We start from the raw sequence: 22,694 nt of genomic DNA on the forward strand, positions 1-22,694 counted from the left end.
GAAGCTGACCACTGGTGCAGCAACAACCAGCAGCTGGCCCACACCCTTGCCCAGTCGGTGGCTTGCCCGAGAGGCCCGCCCTGCCTAAGTGATCCCCGGGTCCCTCCTTAGAGTTCTATTGAGAATCCGATGCCATGTTTGCACACTGCACCTGGCTGCCCCAGTGCCACGGAGTGATTTTTTTTTTGTGCCTTCAAGTACTCCCCCAAAGCCCCCTGGTCTGCCATCTGACAACGTGGGTACTTACCTGCAAGCAGACTGGAACCGGAGTACCCCCTGTCTCCATAGGGGCCTACTTTATTCTGGCTCCTGTTTGACCTCTGCACCTGACAGGCCCTGTGTTGCTGGGTGTCTGGGGTTGCCTTGAGCCCCCAACGGTGGGCTACCTTTGCCCCAGAGACTGAACCCGTAAGTGTGGTACTTACCTCAGAAACTGCACTTTACTTACCTCCCCCAGGAACTGTTGAAAATTGCAATGTCCACTTTGAAAATAGCTTTTTGCCATTTTAAAGAAAACTGTGTACAATATTGATTCTATTCAAAGTCTTAAGTATTACTATGCAAAGTACCTTTCATTTGATGTACTTACCTGCTGAATACATCTTGTGGTTCTAGAAATTAACAAAATAATTTTTCTATATAAAAAAACCTATTGGCCTGGAGTTGTCATTAAGTGTGTGTTTTCACTTATTGCTTGTGTGTGTACCACTTAACACTACCCTCTGATAAGCCTAACTGCTCAACTACACTACCACAAATAGAGCATTAGTATTATCTATTATTGCCTCTGTCAAGCCTCTTGGGGAATCCCTGGACTCTGTGCACACTATCTCATTTTGATATAGTATATACAGAGCCAGCTTCCTACAGGCACCAAATGTGCCCTTCAGAGCAGTCTGGTGGCACTCGCAGGCCAGCCCAGAGATGCCTTTTTCAAAGGGAGAGGTAGTCACGCCTCTCCCTTGCAGGAAATCCTTTTATTTGGCCTTCCCCTGCTTGTGTTAGGCTCATGAGCAGGAGGGCAAACAGTGTCTGGGGTCGGCATGGGCTGGCAGCCAGGCCCCATAAGGCTGCACAGACTGAACTGGGGGATCTGCTAAGGATGGCATACCTGCACTTACAGAGCTCAGGGAATAGTCTGGGCTTGTAGGAGTACTTTACTCATGCAGGGATACCTCACACCTAGGGATATGCACCCTGCCCTTTGGCTGAAGGGCCTACCAGTAGGGTGACTGTGTCCAAGTGCGATGACCTTGATATAAAGCAAGCCTCATATCTGAGGTGAAAGGTGCGTGCACCATTTCACACAGGCTGCAATGACAGGCCTGCAGACAGTTTGCATGGGCTCCCATGGGTAGCATAATGCATGCTACACCCCTTGGGAGACCCCCTGGTATGCCAATTCCCTGGGTACCCAAGTACCATATACTAGGTACTTTCATTGGTGCACCAGTATGCCAATTGTGGATGTAAATATTTTACCAGCAAACCAATTTAGAGGAGAGTGCACAGACACAGGGGTCCTGATTGGCAGGATCCCAGTGTACTACAGTCTAACCACAGACACAAGGCAAAAGGTAGTGTTAACTGTCAGAAAGATGCTACTTTCCTCCAACCATAATATCGACTGTGAAGAACTGCACAAGACCTTGGCAGCAGAGGAAGTCTGATCCAGAAGTAGAGTTCGGGCAACATTTCTCACTTCAGGACAGTATGCAGTGAGTACCCATGCCCCTGCTCAGACCAATAAGACATTCAGCTTTGTCTGGAAAAAACGACGACTTGGCCACCACTGCCACCAGTCCATAGTAGGCTCCGATGTCTCACTAAGTATGCCCCACCTCGGGCCCAGCACAGATATCTAAGCTGAAACCACCTGCAAGCACATCGAGCAACCTCTGTGCTGAGCCAACTGCATCGGCTCCGACCACCTCGCCATTTCGGATCGGACCAGCTAGAGTTCTGCCTTTTTGGCTCTGGCCACCTCTTTGCCAAAACAAAACTGAGCCTGGCACTGAGCTTTTTTGCCACCGGAACGGGTACTAGAGACCATGACCAAGAGACCCGATCTGAAACAAAAGAAAATCCACATCCAACCCTCAACTGGTCGGATTTTGGTAAAGGCTATACAGGCAGCACCTTCTCCGTCCAAGCACCAGCTTTATTTTGGGGAGGCCATTAATATTCCTGTACCTCCAAAGAAGGAAAAGGACATTGCCACCAGTTTTATTCACCTACCTTTGCTACCTTCTCCTCCCCACCCCCCCAAACCTCCTTTACCTCCCTCACCACCACCTCATTCACCACATTTTAGTTATATAGGTCACTTCACAAGGCTCTCCCTAATCATACCCAGGGTATCGGGAGGGATGGATGAACGGCAGCCCACAGATCCGTGTGACACATGATATTGACCCTCCAGAGGATACTGGCCCAGACCTCTACCCAACTAAACCCTTACATGACACAATATCTTTCCAAGACCTAATTGCCAGGGCGGCTACGTATCAGGTCCCCTTACACGATGATCCCATTGAGGAAGACTTATTTTTGAGGCACTTATTGAATTCAACTTGGGCATGCCAATATCTGCCTATGTTAAAAGGCATACTCCGGTGCTCGTACGAGATTATTAAAGGTCTGGTGCAAGCAGGAGTTCGTACACTGAGGGTGGATAAAAAATAGAAAGCTGCACCCTCAGACCCACCTTTCATTAAGGGTCAACTACTCCCAGACTCACTGTTAGTTTCTAATGCTGGCAAAAATGAAAACTCACAGCAGGTGCCCCTCTGCCAGATAAGGAGTCAAAGCTTATCAGTGCATCCGGGTAAAGGATTGCAACACAAGCAGCTAGTTATTGGCACATTGCAAACAGCCAAACACTATTGGCAAGATACGACTGGGCACATTGGGTTGAAATGGAGGAATGGAGTATAAAAAGGGGTCCTCTGATAGTACAGGAGGGCAAGCTAATCTCATATAACGCTATCAATTGCAACTCACTCTTTGGACATAGCTGCCAGAGGAATTAACACCAACTTACTGATGCGTAGACATGCTTGGCTGCGCAGATCTAGTTTTAAGCCGGAAGTGAAACAAGCACTGCTTATTATACCATTTGATCAACATAATCTGTTTGTTCCACAACATTAGAAAAAATGGAAAAGGACACATAGGTTGGTAAGTCAGTGGAGGCATTACAAGCCCGCACTCCTTGCTGTCCTTTTCGTCAACCCACAAATAAGCATGGCAGTAAGACCACACCATCAAATGCCTCTACCTTCTCCTATAGACAGCATCACTCCTCCCTTTCAAGGGGATTCTACAGAAGCACACATAGATGGAATAATTCCAAGGGACATGGAAAGGGTGCTTCCACTCACACTACATCCTCCACTTCAAAACAGTGACTCTACTAATTTCTCCCAATCATTTAACACCTGTCGGGGGAAGACTACAGCAGTTCTTTCACAACTAGGAAAACAATGCAACAGATCAATGGGTGTTTGATATTATCCAACATGGTTATTGTCTGTAGCTCATCAAAAAAAAAAAAAAAAAAAACTTGCAGACACACTCTCCATAGAACATGTAACCTTCGTCAAACAGGAAGTACAGGCTCTTCTGTTCAAATGAGCCATAGAGCCTGTCCCTCTTCACCAACAAGGCTCGAGTATACTCCCTATACTTCCTAATTCCTAAAAAAGTTGGTTGACTTTGGCTAATATTAGACATCAGACAGTTAAACCATTACATCCTCTTAGAGCCTTTTCACATGGTAACTACAGGGTGTGATTCCTCTAATACAAACAGGCGACTTTATCTGCACTAGACTTAAAATGCATACTTCCACATTCCAGTACATCAGCGCACTGCTCGTACATCAGGTTTATGATAGCGGAAACACATTACCAGTCAAGGTGTGCTAATTCAGAATCACAACTGCTCCCCATGTATTCACCAAATGTCTAGCAGTAGTGCAGCACATCTACGCAGAGAATTCATGTCTGCCCATATCTGGACGACTGGCTCATCAAAGCCAGCATGAGTGAGTTGTGTCTACAATATATTCAGTCAACTCTGCAACTTCAACTTGGATTCACAATCAATATACAAAAGTCTCAACAACAACCTTCTCAGATTCAGCCTTATGAGGGACTATTCTCAACACACAAGTAGGACTAGCCTGTCCCAAAGCTACCAAGATTCACAACCTCTCAACGCCGATTCAACAATTTCAACTCCATCAACACAAGTCGGAACAATCCAGAAACCTTTGGGCATAATGGCTTTTTGTATTTCAGTAGTGCAACATGCCAGACTAGATATGCGACCACTGCAAGAATGTCTAGTGCAAGAGTGTCTAGTGAATCAATGGTCAGTCACATGGTTGGTTACAAGATCTAGTGTTGGTAGACAGCTGCACACATCACTCTCTGCAGTGATGAAACACACAACCTATGAAAAAGGTGGCCATTTCTAGACCCTGTTCCCCAGATCACTTACAGTGGATGCATCACTCACAGAATGGGGAGCACACCTACAGAAACTGACAGTACAGGGTCTCTGGGACCTTCAACATCAACTACCTGGAACTACAGGCAGTCTACCTTGCACTGAAAGCTTTTATACTTCATCTAAACGGCAATGTTGTCTTAATCTGCATGACAACACAAAAGCCATGTTCTGCCTACTAAAACAGGGTTGGAGGTGTGGGGGCACACTCTACAGCTATCATATTTATCTCAGATCTGGCGTTGGGCAATACGTTACAACATTTACCTGTTAGCAGAACACTCCCAGGAACAACTTAGCCGAACTTCTCAGCAGGATGCGGCAACAAGTCTGTGAGTGGGACTCCACCCCTGAGTCCTCTTTCCATACTTTGACAGGTGTAGGTTTCCACAAATAAACCTGTTCACAACCGCAGGCAATGCAGAATGCCCAAACTTCGCATCCAGGCTCCCACTATCCAAGGGCACTACTTTATGGATGAGTTGGTCAGGTATATTAACCTACGCTTTTCCACCTCTCCCACTTGACATCCATGGTTCACCACGCTACTAGAGCGTCTGTAGTGCCTCACTAGAAGCTTCCCCTCGACCCGGATCTTCTCTCTCAGGATCATGGAGAAGTCAGGCATCCAAATCTGAAGAAACTCAACCTTTGAACTATCTAAACTGACTTCAGGAGCCAATCTCCCAACCGAGTGTATGCCCACTCAGAGAAGCGCGTAAATCCACAAGAGTGTTACGCTGCTAAGTGGAAAAGATTTGTTTTTTTACTGCCAGAGTAAACCTATCGACCAGTTTCATGCAACTGTCCAAAATATTGTTTGCTGTCTACTTTATTTACAGACATCTGGCCTAGAGTACCCTTCAAAACGATGGCATCTGGCTGCTGTCACTGCCTACTTGCAAAACAGACTGCATTTATCACGATTTAAAGTTCCAGTCATTAAAGCATTCATGGGAGGACTTAAGAGTAATCCCACCTAAGATTACTCCTGCACCTACATAGAATATCAACATTGTGTTTACTAGACTTGTGGGTCCACCATTTGAACCGTTGCAAAGCAGCCCCCTCCAACTTCTATCTTGGAAGGTTGCTTTTTTTTTTTATAGTAGCCATCACTTCACTTAGACGTGCTAGTGAGTTCCAAACATTAACCTTGGAAGAACCTTTCTGTTAAATACAGAGACAAGGTAGTCCTTAGAACTAACCCAGAATTCCTACCAAAGGTAGTCTTTCCATTCAGTTGAACTACCAGTTTTGCAGTGTGAATCCTTTCTGGATTCACATGCTATGCATTCTGCCATCTAATGGTTGGGTCTGGAATTGTATCCAAAAACCTTTTTTTGTCCCTTTCCTCAACCGGATCCTGTTGCAGAAGGAGCCCTTCATAAATAAGATGTTAAGAGCTTTTGATTTACTATACTGATGGAACCAAGGAGTTTTGTAAAACCAAGCAGCTTTGTTGCTTTTTCACCCCCTCACACAGGGAAATCTATATCCAAATCGGGCATTTCAAGATGGATAATTAAATTAATTCAGACATGTTACGTCAAAGTTAAAAACGTTCCCCACACGTCCTAGAGAATACCACTCTTAAAACAGGGACATCTCTGGCTTTTATAGGCAACATACCAATAGCTGAGGTCAGTAAAGCAACTACATGGTCAACTCCACACACCTTCACTAAATCCTACTGTGTGGCCGTACTGACACCCCAATAAGCAAATGTAGGGCAGGCAGTGCTACATACTTGATCAGTCAGCTGCAACAACCACAGGTGAGCCACCACTTTCTTGAGGGCACTTTATAGTCTGTGCACAGCATGTGTATCTACAGCCACACATGCTATTGAACGGATTGTTGCCATATAAGCATCTGTTTGTGGTATGTGGTGCTGTAGATTCACATGCACCTTGTGGCCTTTGCTGTACCTTTTATTATATTCTAATATGCATGGACATATCTTCACTAACACTCACAATCCAGTCACACCCGACTGAGGGGAAAACAATCTAACAATGGAGTCGATGCCCATGCGCTCTATCACTGAAAGGAGTCACTTCACCTCATGACTCAACTTCAAAGCGAAAACCAACATGCACACATCCGCACCCAATACTAGATGTCAGGAGTATGCACAGCATGCGAGTCTACACCAGTACATGCCATGAGCAGAAGCTTACATGGTAAGTAACATAATCCTTAATTGGTGGTTACAGTGGAACTTTCTAAACTAAAATGGGAAATTGGGGTTTAAGCAGTCATTGTACAAAAGGATTCATAAACCGGCACAAAGTTTTGGCGAGGTGTAGCAATTTCCTATATTATATGTCTGTGTTCAGGCTCACTATATCAGATGGTGATTGTGGTTTTGTGGAGAGTGACGCTTTGGCGATGGGCTTCTTAAAAGTAAAAGGATGCATATACATTAAGGATCATATAGAGAGGAGGCAACTTTCTCATCAATGAATTTGCAGGTGCATTCAAAACTATTAAATGAAGTGCTGTTGAGGTTTGGTTTAAAATACTGTTTAAAGGGATACAAACATTTGAACTGAAAAGTTTACTAAAGCCACTTCTGATTTTAAAACAGGTAATGCAGATCTCCATAAGATGTATCCCACCCCTCCGTCATTGGAACCCCATATTATGGGATATTCTCCCATGAATATGAACAAGGAATATGGTAGTATAGATACTACACCAGGAGGAACGCTGTTAGATGGGAGTGGATCTTGCATCGGAGCACATTTTAAGATTGAGATCGATGAGGGCTTCTGTAGCCCAAAGCACTACGAAATAAAGGTAAAATATCCAAATCTAATTGTTTGTTTCACTGTGGATATTACTTTAAATTTCCATATAATGCCCTGGTTGATAATGTGATCAGAACCTCCTTGTCATAGGAACATCTTTAAAGTGTCCAAATTAATGAAATTTAATACAGAGAATTAGGCATTATTTTTCACTAGAATTTACTCCGAAGAAGAAAAAAGGCAAGCAAGAAAGAAACTGGTGGTGGGGAAGTGATTGTTTCTCTCTCTAAATGGAGGGATCAATATTAACTTGCACCAGAGTTTGAGAAAGAAAATGTAGTGTGATGTAGGAAAGGCATGAGTTATCAAGATTTGGCAACCTTACTATTCAACATCCCCTACATTTAACAATGACGTACTTATGAGCAAATGCCTTGGCCCATACACGGATATATTTTTACTGATAATGTGTGAAATGTTGTTATTTTGCTGACTTAGAAACTGAGCAGGCGACTCCAACACTGGCAAGAGCCTTGCGTCCTAGATCAGATCCTGAGCCCTGTTCTGTTGGGCTAGGTCTCCAAAGACTAGGAGTGGTCTCTCAACCCTCTGGAATACCAGCCTTTTGAGGTAATGGACTTGGGTGAAGCAAGTGGACTGGACACTTCTCCAGATACCGGTATGCTTTTTCCCCTCTACTGTGGCTTTGGAGGAGGGAGTGTTTTATGCAATGGTGGCGAGGAGGGTGGCTGAGGTTGTGGACTTTCAGCTGCCCTCGGCAGTCCAGACCAATCTTGTGACAGAGGGTGCTGCAACCGGGAGCTTTCACAGCCGAACTCCTGCTCCTGTTAAATGATGCCCTCACAGGTGTCCTTTAGGGTACCTGGTTCAGACCCAGCACAGGGGCTCCTGTAAATAGGACGATTGCCCTCAGCCATTGCCTGGCAGCTGGGGACCCAACGTTTCTGAAGCAACACCTCATCCCTAAGAGCTTGGTGGTCCAAGCCTCAAGATCTCACCGAGCGTTCCGACTGCTCCCCAGATAGGAATTCCAAGAGACTGGACTCATTTGGGAAGATGTTTTCTTCTGCCAGCCTGGCATTGTGGTCCACAAACACCACATGGCTTTTGCGTCTTTGTTCCCACGCTCTGTGGGACATGGTTGCACAACTGCTGATACAAGTCCTGGAGGAGGCCTTGGCTGTACTCTCTCAGGCTGTTGCAGACGGAAGAGATGCAGCAACGTTCACAGTCCATTGTGGACTGGACACAACGGACAAGCTAGGTAGATAAATTTCAACCTCAGTGGACCTGAGGTGCCATGCCTGGCTGAAGATGTCTGGCTTTTTGGTGGATGTCCTGGCTTCCCTTATGGACATGCCCTTTGGTGGCACCTTTCTCTTTGGAGACGAGGAAGATTCATCGCTCAGGCGCTTCAAGGATTCTCTGGCTACGGCCAGGTCCTTGGGCCTGAAGGTGGCCCCCTTTTCACCACAATCTGCCTTATGTTGCATTCGTGACTACAGAAGTGGCTTCCAACCAGCCCAGTTCCTGTCCAGACAATGTACTGTGCATGCTGCCTAGCCTCTCTGTGGACAAGGGACCCACTGACTTGGGTCAGATGGCCAGTGGTCCGGTCAGTCTGCCAATCCCCTCCCCTGCAGCTGTCTTGAAACCCTCCTGGTCTGCCTCTCTACCACCATTGGCCCCCAGTTGGTGAGAGGATTCACTATCACATGTCTCACTGACAGTCCATAGCATCTGAAAGGGTTTTTAATTTTTTTGCAGATAGTCCAAAGGAGCTTCTTGCTCCCCTTCAAGACTATCCCTTCCTTCGTGCCACCTTTTCCTTTTCCTGTTCGGATGATGGAAAATCTGTCCCTTCTCTGTGAGGAAATATGGCTCTCTTGGCCAAGGGAGTAATAGAAAGGGTTTCCAGTGCAAGAAGTAGGCTGTGGTTGTCAATCCTGCTACTTTTTTGGTTCTCATGAAGGACAAGGTTCATTTTCCTATTCTAGACCTACGAGTCCTCAATCTCTTCCTCGTGAAAGAGGAAATCAAAATGCTCACATTGATTCAGGTCTTGTCTGCCCCAGACCTAGGATACTTTCACATCCCAGTCCTGCCCGCCCAGGCGTTACTTGCAGTTCGCAGTAGGACACAAGCATTTGCAGTTCACTGTTTCCCTTTTACCTTACCAGTGCCCCTCTGGTGTTCACCAGGGTGCTGGTGATTGTTGCTGGTCATCTGCGGAGATCAGGGGTGTCACTGCGAACCTTGTGCATTCAATGGGGTTCATTATAAACATACAGAAGTCACACCTGTCAGCCTCTCTGATGCACTTTCATCAGCTTTTCTGGACATGGTGCAGTTTCGGGCTTATCGTCCTGAGCGGCTACTCTAGGCTATTCAGACTATGATACTGATGTTTCAGCCTCTATCCAAGATTTTGGTGAAAATTACTGAGGCCGTTGGGACTCATGGCCTCCATGGTCCAGATTTCAGGGGGAACTGCGAAAGATCAGCTGCGGCGATTAAGAAACCGCGATTGGGTCAGCAGCAGATCCCTCTCCCTTCCTTAACCAGATCTGATAGTGACAGATGCGTCACTCCTGGGTTGGGGGGTGGCCATTTTGGAGAGGTGAAGAACAGAGGAACCAGTCTCTGGTGGAAGCAGTACTCCACATTAACATGCTGCAGCTCAGAGCAATCCGTCTGGCATGGAAAGCCTTTCTACCCTCCAAAGGTAAGACTAGTGCAAGTCTTCACTGATACCACTGCCATATTGTAGTGCAACAAACAGGCCTGGTAGGGTTGTGGACCCTTTGTCAAGAGGCTTTACGCCTCTGGACATGGCTGGAACAGCAGGGCATATCCTTAGTGGTTCAACATGTGGTGAGCTCTCTGAACTCCAAACTAGGTGAACTCAGCAGAAAGTGCCTTGTGGATCACAAATGGCAACTTCACTCATAGGTGTCTCAAGGGCTCTTTCAGCAGTGGGGAGGGCCTTAGTTAGATCTGTTTGCCTCTGCTGAGAACATGCATGGTCATTAGTGTTGTGTACTAGAGTTTTCTCACTTGGAGACACTTTGTCCTGAGTGGAATTTGTCTCCTGTGCACCTTCCGCCCATACTACTGTCTGGGGTTATCAATATCATCTGGAAGGACTGGGCCCAAGTAATCATTGTGGCTGTGCACTGGACACGGACAGTCTGGTATTCTGAGCTGCTGAGCAGATCCATTGATCCTCTGATCAGACGGCCCCCTCGGGAGGATCTCGTCACAGCAGCAGGTGAGGGTTCTTCACCCAAACCTATCCACTCTCTGCCACCTTGCTTGGCGATTAAGCGGCAGCAGTTGATAGTTTTTGACCTTCCTCCCGAAGTCTGGAACGTCATCTTGGCAGCCAGGTCTCCCTCCACCAGAAAGGTATGTACCTGTTGGATGAAATGTGTGGCATGGTGCACATACAAGTTTGTTGATCCCCACGGTGTTCGACTGGGAGACAAAGGTTGCAGACTGGATGCTTATATTTTTGGCAAAACTGAAAAGATGTTTTCTCCAAGGCTCTTCTGGGAGCTCCATGAACAGGCAGTCTACGAAGTTCTCCCCAAATTTGATCTTTCTTCTCCTAATCTTCCTCTTACAGTTCTCTGTTGGTGAGAAACTAATGAACTTTTCGGCTATTTCAGTAACTTTTTTTTGTTGTGAACTTCTTCCCTGTGATGGAGAGCCTGCGATGTGCTCCCTAACCCAATGGTGGAAAAAAAGAATCTGAAGATGACGACCAAAGCTGGGAGCTTCTGGAAGAAGTAGGACTATGTCACAAAGGGCACCAAAATAGAGCTGGTGCAGACTCCTGACAAACAAAAAATTTAAGTGGACTACTAAAGTGTGGAGAATTCCACACCCAGACCCAACCACTAGAATGCAAAATAATGCAAAGCAATGTGGATCCAGAAAATTCTTCAAGCTGCCTTTGGTAACGCTTTATCTGGTAGAGGCTATATCTAGCTGTAGATTACTTATCGATCGATCCATCCATCCATCCTCTCCACTGTGCAAACGTTTTTCTAGGGACAGACACTTTCAGAACCCTATGTTCGATGGCATCTGTCGCTGTAGATACACATGTTGTGCATAGCCCGCCATCTGGTGTTGGGTCGGAGTGTTACAAGTTGTTTTTCTTCGAAGAAGTCTTTCGAGTCACGGGACCGAGTGACTCCTCCTTTTGTCTCCATTGCGCATGGGCGTCGACTCCATCTTCGATTGTTTTCTTTCTGCCATCGGGTTCGGACGTGTTCCTGTCGCTCCGAGTTTCTGAACGGAAAGTTAGCTAACTATCGGAAGATTACGTCGGTATTGTTGCGTTCAGGATCGGCTTAGATAGAATCGACACCGCATCGAAGTTTGAAGAGCTCCGGTGCCCTTCGGGGTAGCTTTTGATCCCCCGTCGGGGCCTGGTCGGCCCGACCGCGTGTCAAACGACGCAGATGGAACGGACCCCGTTTCGTTTCTGTCCCAAATGCCACAACAAATACCCGTATTCAGACCAACATTTGGTCTGTAACCTGTGCCTGTCGCCTGAGCACAGTGAAGAGACTTGCGAGGCCTGTCGTGCGTTCCGGTCCCGAAAGACACTCCGTGACCGTCGAGCCAGAAGACTTCAGATGGCGTCCACGCCGACAGCACACCGAGAGTTCGAGGAACAAGAGGAGGAAGAAGCCTTCTCGATCCACGAATCGGACTCCGAGGAATTCGACGATCAAAGAACTGTGAGTAAGACGTCGAAGACAACACACAAGAAAAGTGACAAGGCCCAGGGGACGCCACTGCCACCAGGCCATGGCTCGACCCATAAATTCGGTGACCGACCGTCGGCACCGAAAAAGGCCGAAACAGTGCCGAGATCGTCCGACTCCGGTCGAGACACCGGCACGCAGCCTGCTCGGGACCGAGACAGTGCTGCTAAAAAAGATCGACGCCGAGATAGCGGTGCCGAAACGGCTCGACGCCGAGACAGTGGCACTGAGGAAGATCGACGCCGAGAGGTTTCGACTCCAAAAAAGAAAAAAGTCACCTCGGAGCCGAAAAAGAGTACAGACAGGGTTTCGGTGCCAAAACGAACCGCAACCAACCCAGTTACCGGTTCCTATTCAGAAGAGCAATCACTGTCCTCTCAGATGCGAAAGCATAGATTTGAGGAAGAGTTGCAATCCACCGAAGTGGACCATACGCAGAAACGTATTTTCATACAGGAAGGAACAGGGAAAATAAGCACCCTTCCCCCAATTAGGAGAAAAAGGAGACTGGAGTTTCAAACAGACCAAGCACCACAAACAAAAATGGTGAAAAAGGTAACTCCGCCACCCTCTCCTCCACCTGTAACTAACGTTTCACCTGCACAAACTCCATCACATTCCCCGGCTCACACCACCGCGAGCCAAGGTGACCAGGACCAAGACGCTTGGGACTTATACGACGCCCCAGTGTCGGAAAACAGTCCTGAGGCGTATCCCACAAAGCCCTCACCACCAGAAGACAGCACGGCTTATTCACAAGTGGTGGCTAGAGCGGCAGAGTTCCACAACGTAAACCTCCACTCAGAACCAGTCGAGGATGACTTCTTATTCAACACCCTCTCCTCCACCCACAGCTCATACCAAAGCTTGCCTATGCTCCCAGGAATGCTTCGGCACGCAAAGGAAATCTTCAAGGAGCCGGTCAAGAGTAGGGCAATAACACCAAGGGTGGAAAAGAAATATAAAGCACCTCCCACAGACCCTGTTTTCATCACCACACAGCTGCCACCAGATTCCGTCGTAGTAGGAGCAGCTCGGAAGAGAGCCAACTCCCACACATCTGGGGACGCACCACCCCAGATAAAGAGAGCCGCAAGTTCGATGCAGCCGGAAAGAGTCGCAGTACAGGCTGCAAACCAGTGGCGCATCGCTAACTCCCAAGCACTACTTGCGTGCTATGACAGAGCCCATTGGGACGAGATGCAACACCTCATTGAGCATCTACCCAAGGAACTGCAAAAGAGGGCGAAGCAGGTGGTTGAGGAAGGACAGAACATTTCTAATAATCAGATACGCTCCTCTATGGACGCAGCGGACACAGCTGCGAGAACAATTAACACATCTGTGACTATAAGAAGGCACGCATGGCTACGAACGTCTGGTTTTAAACCAGAGATACAGCAGGCAGTGCTCAATATGCCATTCAATGAAAAACAACTGTTCGGACCAGAGGTGGACACGGCGATTGAGAAACTGAAAAAGGACACTGACACTGCTAAAGCCATGGGCGCACTCTACTCCCCGCAGAGCAGAGGCACTTACAGCACCTTCCGCAAGGCAACCTTTAGAGGGGGGTTTCGGGGTCAGGCCACACAAGCCAGCACCTCACAGACAACACTGTCCAGCTACCAGCGACAGTACCAGAGGGGAGGCTTTCGGGGCCAATACAGAGGACAATTCCCTAGGAATAGGGGAAAATTTCAAAGCCCCAAAACCCCTACAACCAAGCAGTGACTCACATGTCACTCATCCCCTCCACACAACACCAGTGGGGGGAAGAATAGGTCAGTATTACCAAGCATGGGAGGAAATAACTACAGACACTTGGGTCTTAGCAATTATCCAACATGGTTATTGCATAGAATTTCCACAAATCCCTCCAAACATACCACAAAAAGCACAGAATTTATCAAAACAACATTCAGACCTTCTGGAAACAGAAGTTCAAGCATTATTGCAAAAGAACGCAATAGAACTAGTACCAGAAACACAAATAAACACAGGAGTTTATTCACTGTACTTCCTAATACCAAAAAAGGACAAAACACTGAGACCAATCCTAGACCTCAGAACACTAAACACCTACATCAAATCAGAACACTTTCACATGGTCACGCTACAAGAGGTGTTACCATTGCTAAAACAACAGGACTACATGACAACCTTAGATCTCAAAGACGCGTATTTCCACATACCAATACATCAGTCGCACAGGAAATACCTCAGGTTTGTATTCAAAGGAATACATTACCAATTCAAAGTATTGCCGTTTGGTTTAACAACCGCGCCAAGTGTCTTTACAAAATGTCTAGCAGTAGTGGCTGCACACATCAGAAGGCAGCAAATACACGTATTCCCGTATCTAGACGACTGGCTAATCAAGACCAACTCACTGACCAGGTGCTCACACCACACAAATCAGGTCATACAAGATCTCTACAAACTCGGTTTCACCATCAACTATGCAAAATCACACATTCTGCCGTGCAAAGTACAACAATACCTAGGAGCCATAATAGACACAACAAAAGGATTAGCCACTCCAAGTCCACAAAGAATTCAAAATTTCAACAAGATCATACAACGCATGTACCCAACACAGAGAATACAAGCAAAAATGATATTACAACTCCTAGGCATGATGTCCTCGTGCATAGCCATTGTCCCGAACGCAAGACTGCACATGAGGCCCTTACAACAGTGCCTAGCATCACAATGGTCACAAGCACAGGGTCACCTTCTAGATCTGGTGTTGATAGACCGCCAAACATACCTCTCGCTTCTATGGTGGAACAGTATATATTTAAACAAAGGGCGGCCTTTCCAAGACCCAGTGCCACAATACGTAATAACGACAGATGCTTCCATGACGGGGTGGGGAGCACACCTCGATCAACACAGCATACAAGTCAATGGGACGTACATCAAACAAAACTGCACATAAATCACCTGGAACTGCTAGCAGTTTTTCAAGCACTAAAAGTATTCCAACCAATCATAACTCACAAGTACATTCTTGTCAAAACAGACAACATGACAACAATGTATTATCTAAACAAACAGGGGGGGACACACTCACCGCAGCTGGGCCTTCTAGCACAAAAGATATGGCGCTGGGCAATTCACAACCACGTTCGCCTAATAGCACAGTTTATTCCGGGGATCCAGAATCAACTTGCAGACAATCTCTCTTGAGATCACCAACAGGTCCACGACTGGGAAATTCACCCCCAAATTCTAAACACTTACTTCAAACTTTGGGGAACACCTCAAATAGACTTATTTGCAACAAAGGAGAACGCAAAATGCCAAAACTTCGCATCCAGATACCCACACAGGCAGTCTCAAGGCAATGCCCTATGGATGAACTGGTCAGGGATATTTGCGTACGCTTTTCCCCCTCTCCCTCTCCTTCCATATCTAGTAAACAAATTGAGTCAAAACAAACTCAAACTCATACTGATAGCACCAACATGGGCAAGGCAACCTTGGTACACAACACTGCTAGACCTATCAGTAGTACCCCACGTCAAGTTGCCCAACAGGCCAGATCTGTTAACACAAACAACAGATCAGGCATCCAAACCCAGCATCGCTGAATCTAGCAATCTGGCTCCTGAAATCCTAGAATTCGGCCACTTAAACCTCACACAAGAATGTATGGAAGTCATAAAGCAAGCTAGAAGACCATCCACTAGACACTGCTATGCAAGCAAATGGAAACGGTTTGTTTGCTACTGCCATCAGAATCAACTTCAACCATTAAACGCATCTCCAAAGGATGTAGTGGGCTACTTACTACACTTACAAAAATCGAACCTGGCCTTCTCTTCCATTAAAATACACCTCGCAGCAATATCTGCATACCTGCAGATTACCCATTCAACTTCACTATTTAGGATACCTGTCATTAAAGCGTTTATGGAAGGCCTCAAAAGAATTATACCACCAAGGACACCACCCGTTCCTTCATGGAACCTCAACATCGTCTTAACAAGACTCATGGGTCCACCCTTTGAACCTATGCATTCTTGCGAAATACAATTCCTAACCTGGAAAGTTGCATTTCTCATCGCCATCACATCTCTAAGAAGAGTAAGTGAAATTCAGGCGTTTACAATACAAGAACCTTTTATCCAACTACACAAAAATAAGGTAGTCCTAAGGACTAATCCTAAATTTTTTCCAAAGGTTATTTCACCATTCCACCTAAATCAAACGGTAGAACTACCGGTATTCTTCCCACATCCAGATTCCGTAGCTGAGAGGGCACTACATACATTAGATGTCAAAAGAGCATTAATGTACTACATTGACAGAACAAAGAACATCAGAAAAACTAAACAGCTATTTATTGCATTCCAAAAACCTCATGCAGGAAACCCTATATCAAAACAAGGTATAGCCAGATGGATAGTTAAGTGCATCCAAATCTGCTACCTTAAAGCAAAACGACAGCTGCCCATTACACCAAGGGCACACTCAACCAGAAAGAAAGGTGCCACCATGGCCTTTCTAGGAAATATTCCAATGCACGAAATATGTAAGGCAGCCACATGGTCTACGCCTCACACGTTCACCAAGCACTACTGTGTAGACGTGCTATCCGCACAACAAGCCACAGTAGGTCAAGCCGTGTTAAGAACCTTATTTCAAACTACTTCCACTCCTACAGGCTGAGCCACCGCTTTTGGGGAGATAACTGCTTACTAGTCTATGCACAACATGTGTATCTACAGCGACAGATGCCATCGAACTGAAAATGTCACTTACCCAGTGTACATCTGTTCGTGGCATCAGTCGCTGAAGATTCACATGTGCCCACCCGCCTCCCCGGGAGCCTGTAGCAGTTCGGAAGTTAGCTTAAGCTTTGTACATTTGTAAATATATTATTTAAACCTTAAATAGGTACATACTTAGTCACTCCATTGCATGGGCACTATTACTACAACACAACTCCTACCTCACCCTCTGCGGGGAAAACAATCGAAGATGGAGTCGACGCCCATGTGCAATGGAGACAAAAGGAGGAGTCACTCGGTCCCGTGACTCGAAAGACTTCTTCAAAGAAAAACAACTTGTAACACTCCGACCCAACACCAGATGGCGGGCTATGCACAACATGTGAATCTTCAGCGACTGATGCCACGAACAGATGTACACTGGGTAAGTGACATTTTCATTTTGACACACCAGTGGTCAGTCTTCATGGGTTCACCGCATGGCTGGGTTGCGCCTATATAGGTAGGACAACGTTATTTCCAGTGTGGATGATGCAGACTACAGACGGAGAAGATGGATGCTCGCCACTACTGCACAGGGGTACTGTTCATTAAAAATCTTCTGGATCCAGTCTGATGCCTGGGGAGAATTCAAAGTTAAGGAATCTGCAGCTAGATATAGTCTCTTCCAAATAAGGCGTTACCGAAGATAACTTGTTTGTCAACTGCATATAGCAATGTTTTCTCTTGCCATATTCTTCAACCTCCTCCCCCCCCCCCCCCCCAAAAAAAGAAAAAAGCCCAAACTTTTGCATTGATCCAGACCCTTTCTGAAAGCACCTCTGTTGCTGAGGCAAATAACATAGGCGACAGCTCTGTCTGGTTCCCCGACTTATAAAATCTTTTTGGGGGGAGGTGTGAAATCAAGTCAGCTTAACTGAGCCCTTTGGTGTCCCATAGAGTCCAACCCAATGCATTAATTTTGGGCCAAAGCACGTTTTCTTCAGCATTGCCAAAAGGAAAGGCGACTCCACTGCGTTGAATGCCTTATTTGCATCTAGCCACACTACACCAGCGGAAGCTCTGCTTCATTGGCCACAGCAATATTGTTGTGTAGGTGGTGGAGATTCAGCCTAACAGGTCAAGATCACACCCTGCAGTCGATTCGCCAGCGCCTTGGAGCGAAGTTGAAATAAGTTATGATATTAGCTGGTACGAATCCCACCAGTGCACTGGTTTCTGGGTTTTGAGATTAACAGTATGGTCGCCATATTGGCATCCTGCTGGACCTCACCCTGTTAATACGCCTCCACATACATCATGTGGAAGTGTGGAGCCATCGTACCTGATAATTTCGTAAAGAATTCTGCCGGGCGATTTCCCAGATTGTAACTGAGTCACCCGCTGCACCTCCTCAAGGGTCAAATCTCCCTCCAGCTCAAGCCATCTTTGGTGCCCTAGTGTGGGTAAGTATCCCTTTTGAGATGGTCACCCCAATTTTTTGCTCTAGTACTGAATGATTTTCAACTTAAGTTGCACCGGTTACCTGCAAACCAGTCCCCTAGTGCCAGGGTTCTTTCCCTAAAAAAGGTAATGCTCAATTGTAACCCAATTGGCAAGGATTTTATCACCTTTCTAAGTCCCTGGTAAATGGTACTCCTGGTACCCGGAGCATTTGTACTAAAGAGGGACCTTAGGGGCTGCAGCATGTATTATGCCACCCTAAATAACCCACACACACATTGCATGCAGAGTGCCATTGCAGAATGTATGAAATGGTGCAAACCATTTTGGAAACATGACATTGCACACCCTGTGTGCAGTGCCCATGACCCCACTGCATGTACTTGGTTAGTTACCCCTACGGCAGCATCCCTTAACATCCTAATGCTGGGTGCATTTTATTACATGAGGGAGCACATCTGCATGAGCACATATACCCCTGTGATGCCTAGTTCAATTGCTAGACCCTGTCTTTTCCCCCAGACTTGGAGAATGCCACCCTCTGCCTTGAGGCCCACCTGGTTCCAGAGGTGGCGGGAAATTATTCCAGAGGCGTGTTGCGCTTCTAGACTAGTCACACCCCTAGGGTGGGTTCCCAGAAGTGAACACTCGAAGGATGGATCTAGGAATTCTGGGTCAGGAAATGCCCACTCTCCCCAAGAAGTAGTCATCTAGGGGGTGTGGTTACCCCATGTGTAAGTAGCCCACTTGCTACTAGATGACAAATGCAAAACATGAAGAATATTTCAAAAGCTTCAAAACAGCTTCTACCGTTAAGTAACCAATTAGTTTTCAGCTTCCTTTTAAGCCACTCCAGGAACTCGTGCACTCTTGTCCACTGTAGGTTCTTATGTCAGAATTCTCTCATAAGAGGATGAAGCGGTACATAGGTTCAGATTTCCTATCACCTTGCTACTCCACCTTCTGAAAGACATTTGTTTTGAATTTGTTTGGTGCTGCTTTCTGCACCTTTAAAATGTGTACTGTTGCAGGATATACGCTTTATACTAATGCTCCCGTTTCCCCATATGCTTTTATGGATCCACAGCAACTTTCAGTAAAGACAGGTGGATTGATTCCTGATGCTGAACAGCACCTTTGATTGTAGATTGTTTTTTAAGCATATATTACAGTTCCTAATTTGGTGTTTTTTTTTTTAAACAGGATTACTCATTTGTCTACAGACCTGACAATGTCCAAGCTTTGGTGGGGTGTTCCATGTTTGCACCTCTGAAGATTCTCCCCAGTCAGTGTTTGCCTTCTGTGAAACTGCCAGAAGAGTGTATATATCGCCCAAGCTGGACTGTTGGAAAACTAGAGTTGCTTCCTCCGGCGCCCATGTCATACATCAAAGATGGGTATGCTAACTAAGTTTAATGTTATTGATTTTTATCATCTTACAATTTGCTGCTTGCACATACATGTGCAGTTATGATAAAAATGCACCTTCAGTGTCTATAAAGTGGCCTCTTGAATGTGAGCAGTAGGAGGACAATGCTACAGCGCCATGTTGTGTAGGAGTGATTGACCTGAGAAAGGAGCAATATGGGTGATCCTGAAGTAAGAAACTGGTAGCAGATCGTTTTTTGCCTTATTCATAGGGATTCCCTCAACACCCATCAAGCACATAAGAATGCTGGGAATCACTTTCAAAATGAGAAGCCTGCATGAGACCCTCTGCTCAAGAATGCAGAGCGTGCACAGCAACTGTTTCTTCATGCCCGTTTCTCCATTCTTCATTTCTCAACCCCTGGAATGGAATGTGTTGCTTACCAAGGGCTACTCCTCAGCATTTCAACTTGACAAAGTTGCTAGATTGTTGTAGTGCCATCCTGCTGGCTAACTTTTCTCACTCCCCAAAACATTTTTTAAACTTATATTGACATTATGGATCAAATCTGTTTATTGGCATTTAAACATGAATAACAATACAGAGCACTGCAATGATCCCCCTTCATTTCAATAATGACACGCCCCATAGCCCTGCGCATGCGCGTCTCATCCCAACCCATCCCAGTCTTCAAATTAGGGGAACATCTTCCCAGTCTCGTATGGCTCATATCAGCCTCAGGGGCGGAGGACATTCAAAGCCGGATCTCACAGTGCTCCCACTCAAACGAACATGAAAAAAAAAAAAAAAAAAAGGAACAAGAACATTTGTGCTTCTACGCCTATATACTCCGCCTCCCTCTTGTCTGAACGCCTCACCACTCTAGTTGTATGGTCATCTCCGCCACTCTCAAAGCCCCATTCCCCATCATCCCACTAAACCTCTCAGGTCAACCCCAGTACTCTTAGATATGCTGGCCACGTCAGCTCGGTAAATTCTGTAGACAGGATCTGAAGGAAAGGTCTCCATAACAAGTACCCTCTGCTTGGATGCCATATCAGCTTTTCCACCGCCAAAATAAACCATAATTTCTGAAGCCAGGGCCCATACGTTGGCAACCTGTCTGTGCCCCATAGAGCAAGGATTGTCTGAAGGGCAGCATTAAGAGCCAGAGCCATCTGCCGTCCCTTTAACGAGCGAAGAGGAAACGTAATAGGGTTGGGTAGGCCCAGCAAGACATATGAGGGGAATCTAGGGATTCTCTGTTTGAAACACCTTATCAATGTCATCTAATATACTCGTCCAATATCGCTGTAGTTTGGGGCAATGCCAAAGATGATGTACTAGCATGCCCGTGTTACCGCACCCCCTCCAGCAAAGGCCAGACTTAGCCGGGTCCCATGCATGTATTCTTGGTGAAGTACCAGTAGGAAGTTATCTTGTAGGCCGTCTCTGTCCCGGCAGCACTGTGGGCCGTATGATGAGTTCTGTAATGGATATTATCCCATTCCTCCTCCGTGAACTCTCTCTCCAACTCTTTCTCCCACCTCCGTTGACCCCTCATCCTAGGTGGTCGCCTCCCATCCTGCAGGAACCGGTAAAGCTACGATATCACTTGTCATCCTTCTTTGTGAAAATCCACCTTTCGAACGGGGTTAGTGGTCTATCTATCGAAGCCCTATTCACGGGCATAAGGGCCCAATGTCGTACTTGATAATACAATAGTCTGTCCGCCTCAGTCAACTGATACGTCTCCTGCATCTGCTCAAAAGTGATCACTCGGCGATCGTCAGAGACTCCCCACCCTCTTACAGCCCCCATCATACCATCGGCGGAAGCTCTCTACCTGTAGGCCAAGTGGGAAGTCAGGGTTCTCACCGATTGGTGACATAGGGGTTGGAAACGTTGTGAGCCCCTGCCGATTCGCCACAGCGTCTCACACACGCATCGTCACTCCCGTGATCGGGGAGGAATACAATCCACCCGCCCTGTGCCGTCGTCGGAGCCAGTGCTCCTTCCAAATATGAGACCCCGCCACCGCCTGGTCCATAAAGCACCAGTGTTTCTCAGAAAGTGGCCTGCTCCACTCTAAAAGAAAGCGCAGCTGGACTGCCTGAAAATACCGCAACTGACAAGGGACAGCCAAACCGCCCTCCCCCCCTAGGGCGGTACAGAACGTTCCGCGGGATCCGCGCCGGCCGACCATCCCAAATAAACTTCAAAATCGCAGCCTGTAGGGTCGCTATTGTGCGAGGCGGAGGAGTCCGAGGGAGTGCTTGAAAGACAGAGTATGCGCGAAAGCACCGTCATTCTCACAGCCGCAACCCTGCCCAGCAAAGAGAGGTTATGCTTCCCCCAGCTCCCAAGGTCTCGCAGGACCTCTTGAGCTAAAGTCGCATAGTTCACGCTCGCCGTCTTTACCGCCAAGGTCGCCAGTTCCATACCCAAGTAGGGTACCTGCGATGTCGACCATACAAAGGGATAGCGGGCCCTCAGGGCTTCTACATGATCAGGAGAGATGGACAGGCCGAGGACCTGCGACTTCTGCATATTCACACGGAATCCAGAGACCTGCCCAAACTCCTCCATAGCTACCATCAAAGCCGGAAGCTATACCATGGGCTCCGCGAGGGTGAGGATCACATCATCCGCATAGAGACTAATAAGGTGATGTTCGCCCCCAAACTTGACGCCATCGACTAGGGGATTATCATGGAGGCGCTGCGCAAAGGGTTCCATATACAGCGCAAATAGCAGCGGGGAGAGCGGACATCCCTGCTGTGTTCCACGTCCAACCGAGAATGGCAAGGACAGGGTTCCATTGACTCGTACCGCAGCCTTTGGCGCACGATAGATGCAGTGGATCCAGGTCCTGAACCCCGGGCCCAACCCGAGGCGCTCTAACACTTGGAAGAGATAGGGCCAATGTACTCTATCAAACACCTTCTCCGCATCGATAGAAAGGAGGAGCGCCTCTCTGCGCGATCTGCCAGTTTTGTCTATTAAATGCAGAAGACGCTTTGTGTTATCTCCACACTGTCGGTGGGGTATAAAGCCCGTCTGATCC

General features: G+C 46.9%; 1 protein-coding gene across 1 annotated transcript in view; it reads left to right on the forward strand.

The window, feature by feature from the left end:
* The window catches only part of MED13 (mediator complex subunit 13), an 865,231-nt gene that overhangs the window by 330,710 nt on the left and 511,827 nt on the right, over positions 1 to 22,694 (forward strand). The window contains exons 14-15 of the mRNA XM_069226440.1: positions 7,109 to 7,320; positions 19,462 to 19,655. Coding sequence (XP_069082541.1) covers positions 7,109 to 7,320; positions 19,462 to 19,655 — 406 coding nt within the window. The remainder of the gene's footprint in view (positions 1 to 7,108; positions 7,321 to 19,461; positions 19,656 to 22,694) is intronic.

Source organism: Pleurodeles waltl, chromosome 3_1 (assembly GCF_031143425.1).
Source record: "Pleurodeles waltl isolate 20211129_DDA chromosome 3_1, aPleWal1.hap1.20221129, whole genome shotgun sequence".
In the NCBI taxonomy this organism is placed as follows: domain Eukaryota; kingdom Metazoa; phylum Chordata; class Amphibia; order Caudata; family Salamandridae; genus Pleurodeles; species Pleurodeles waltl.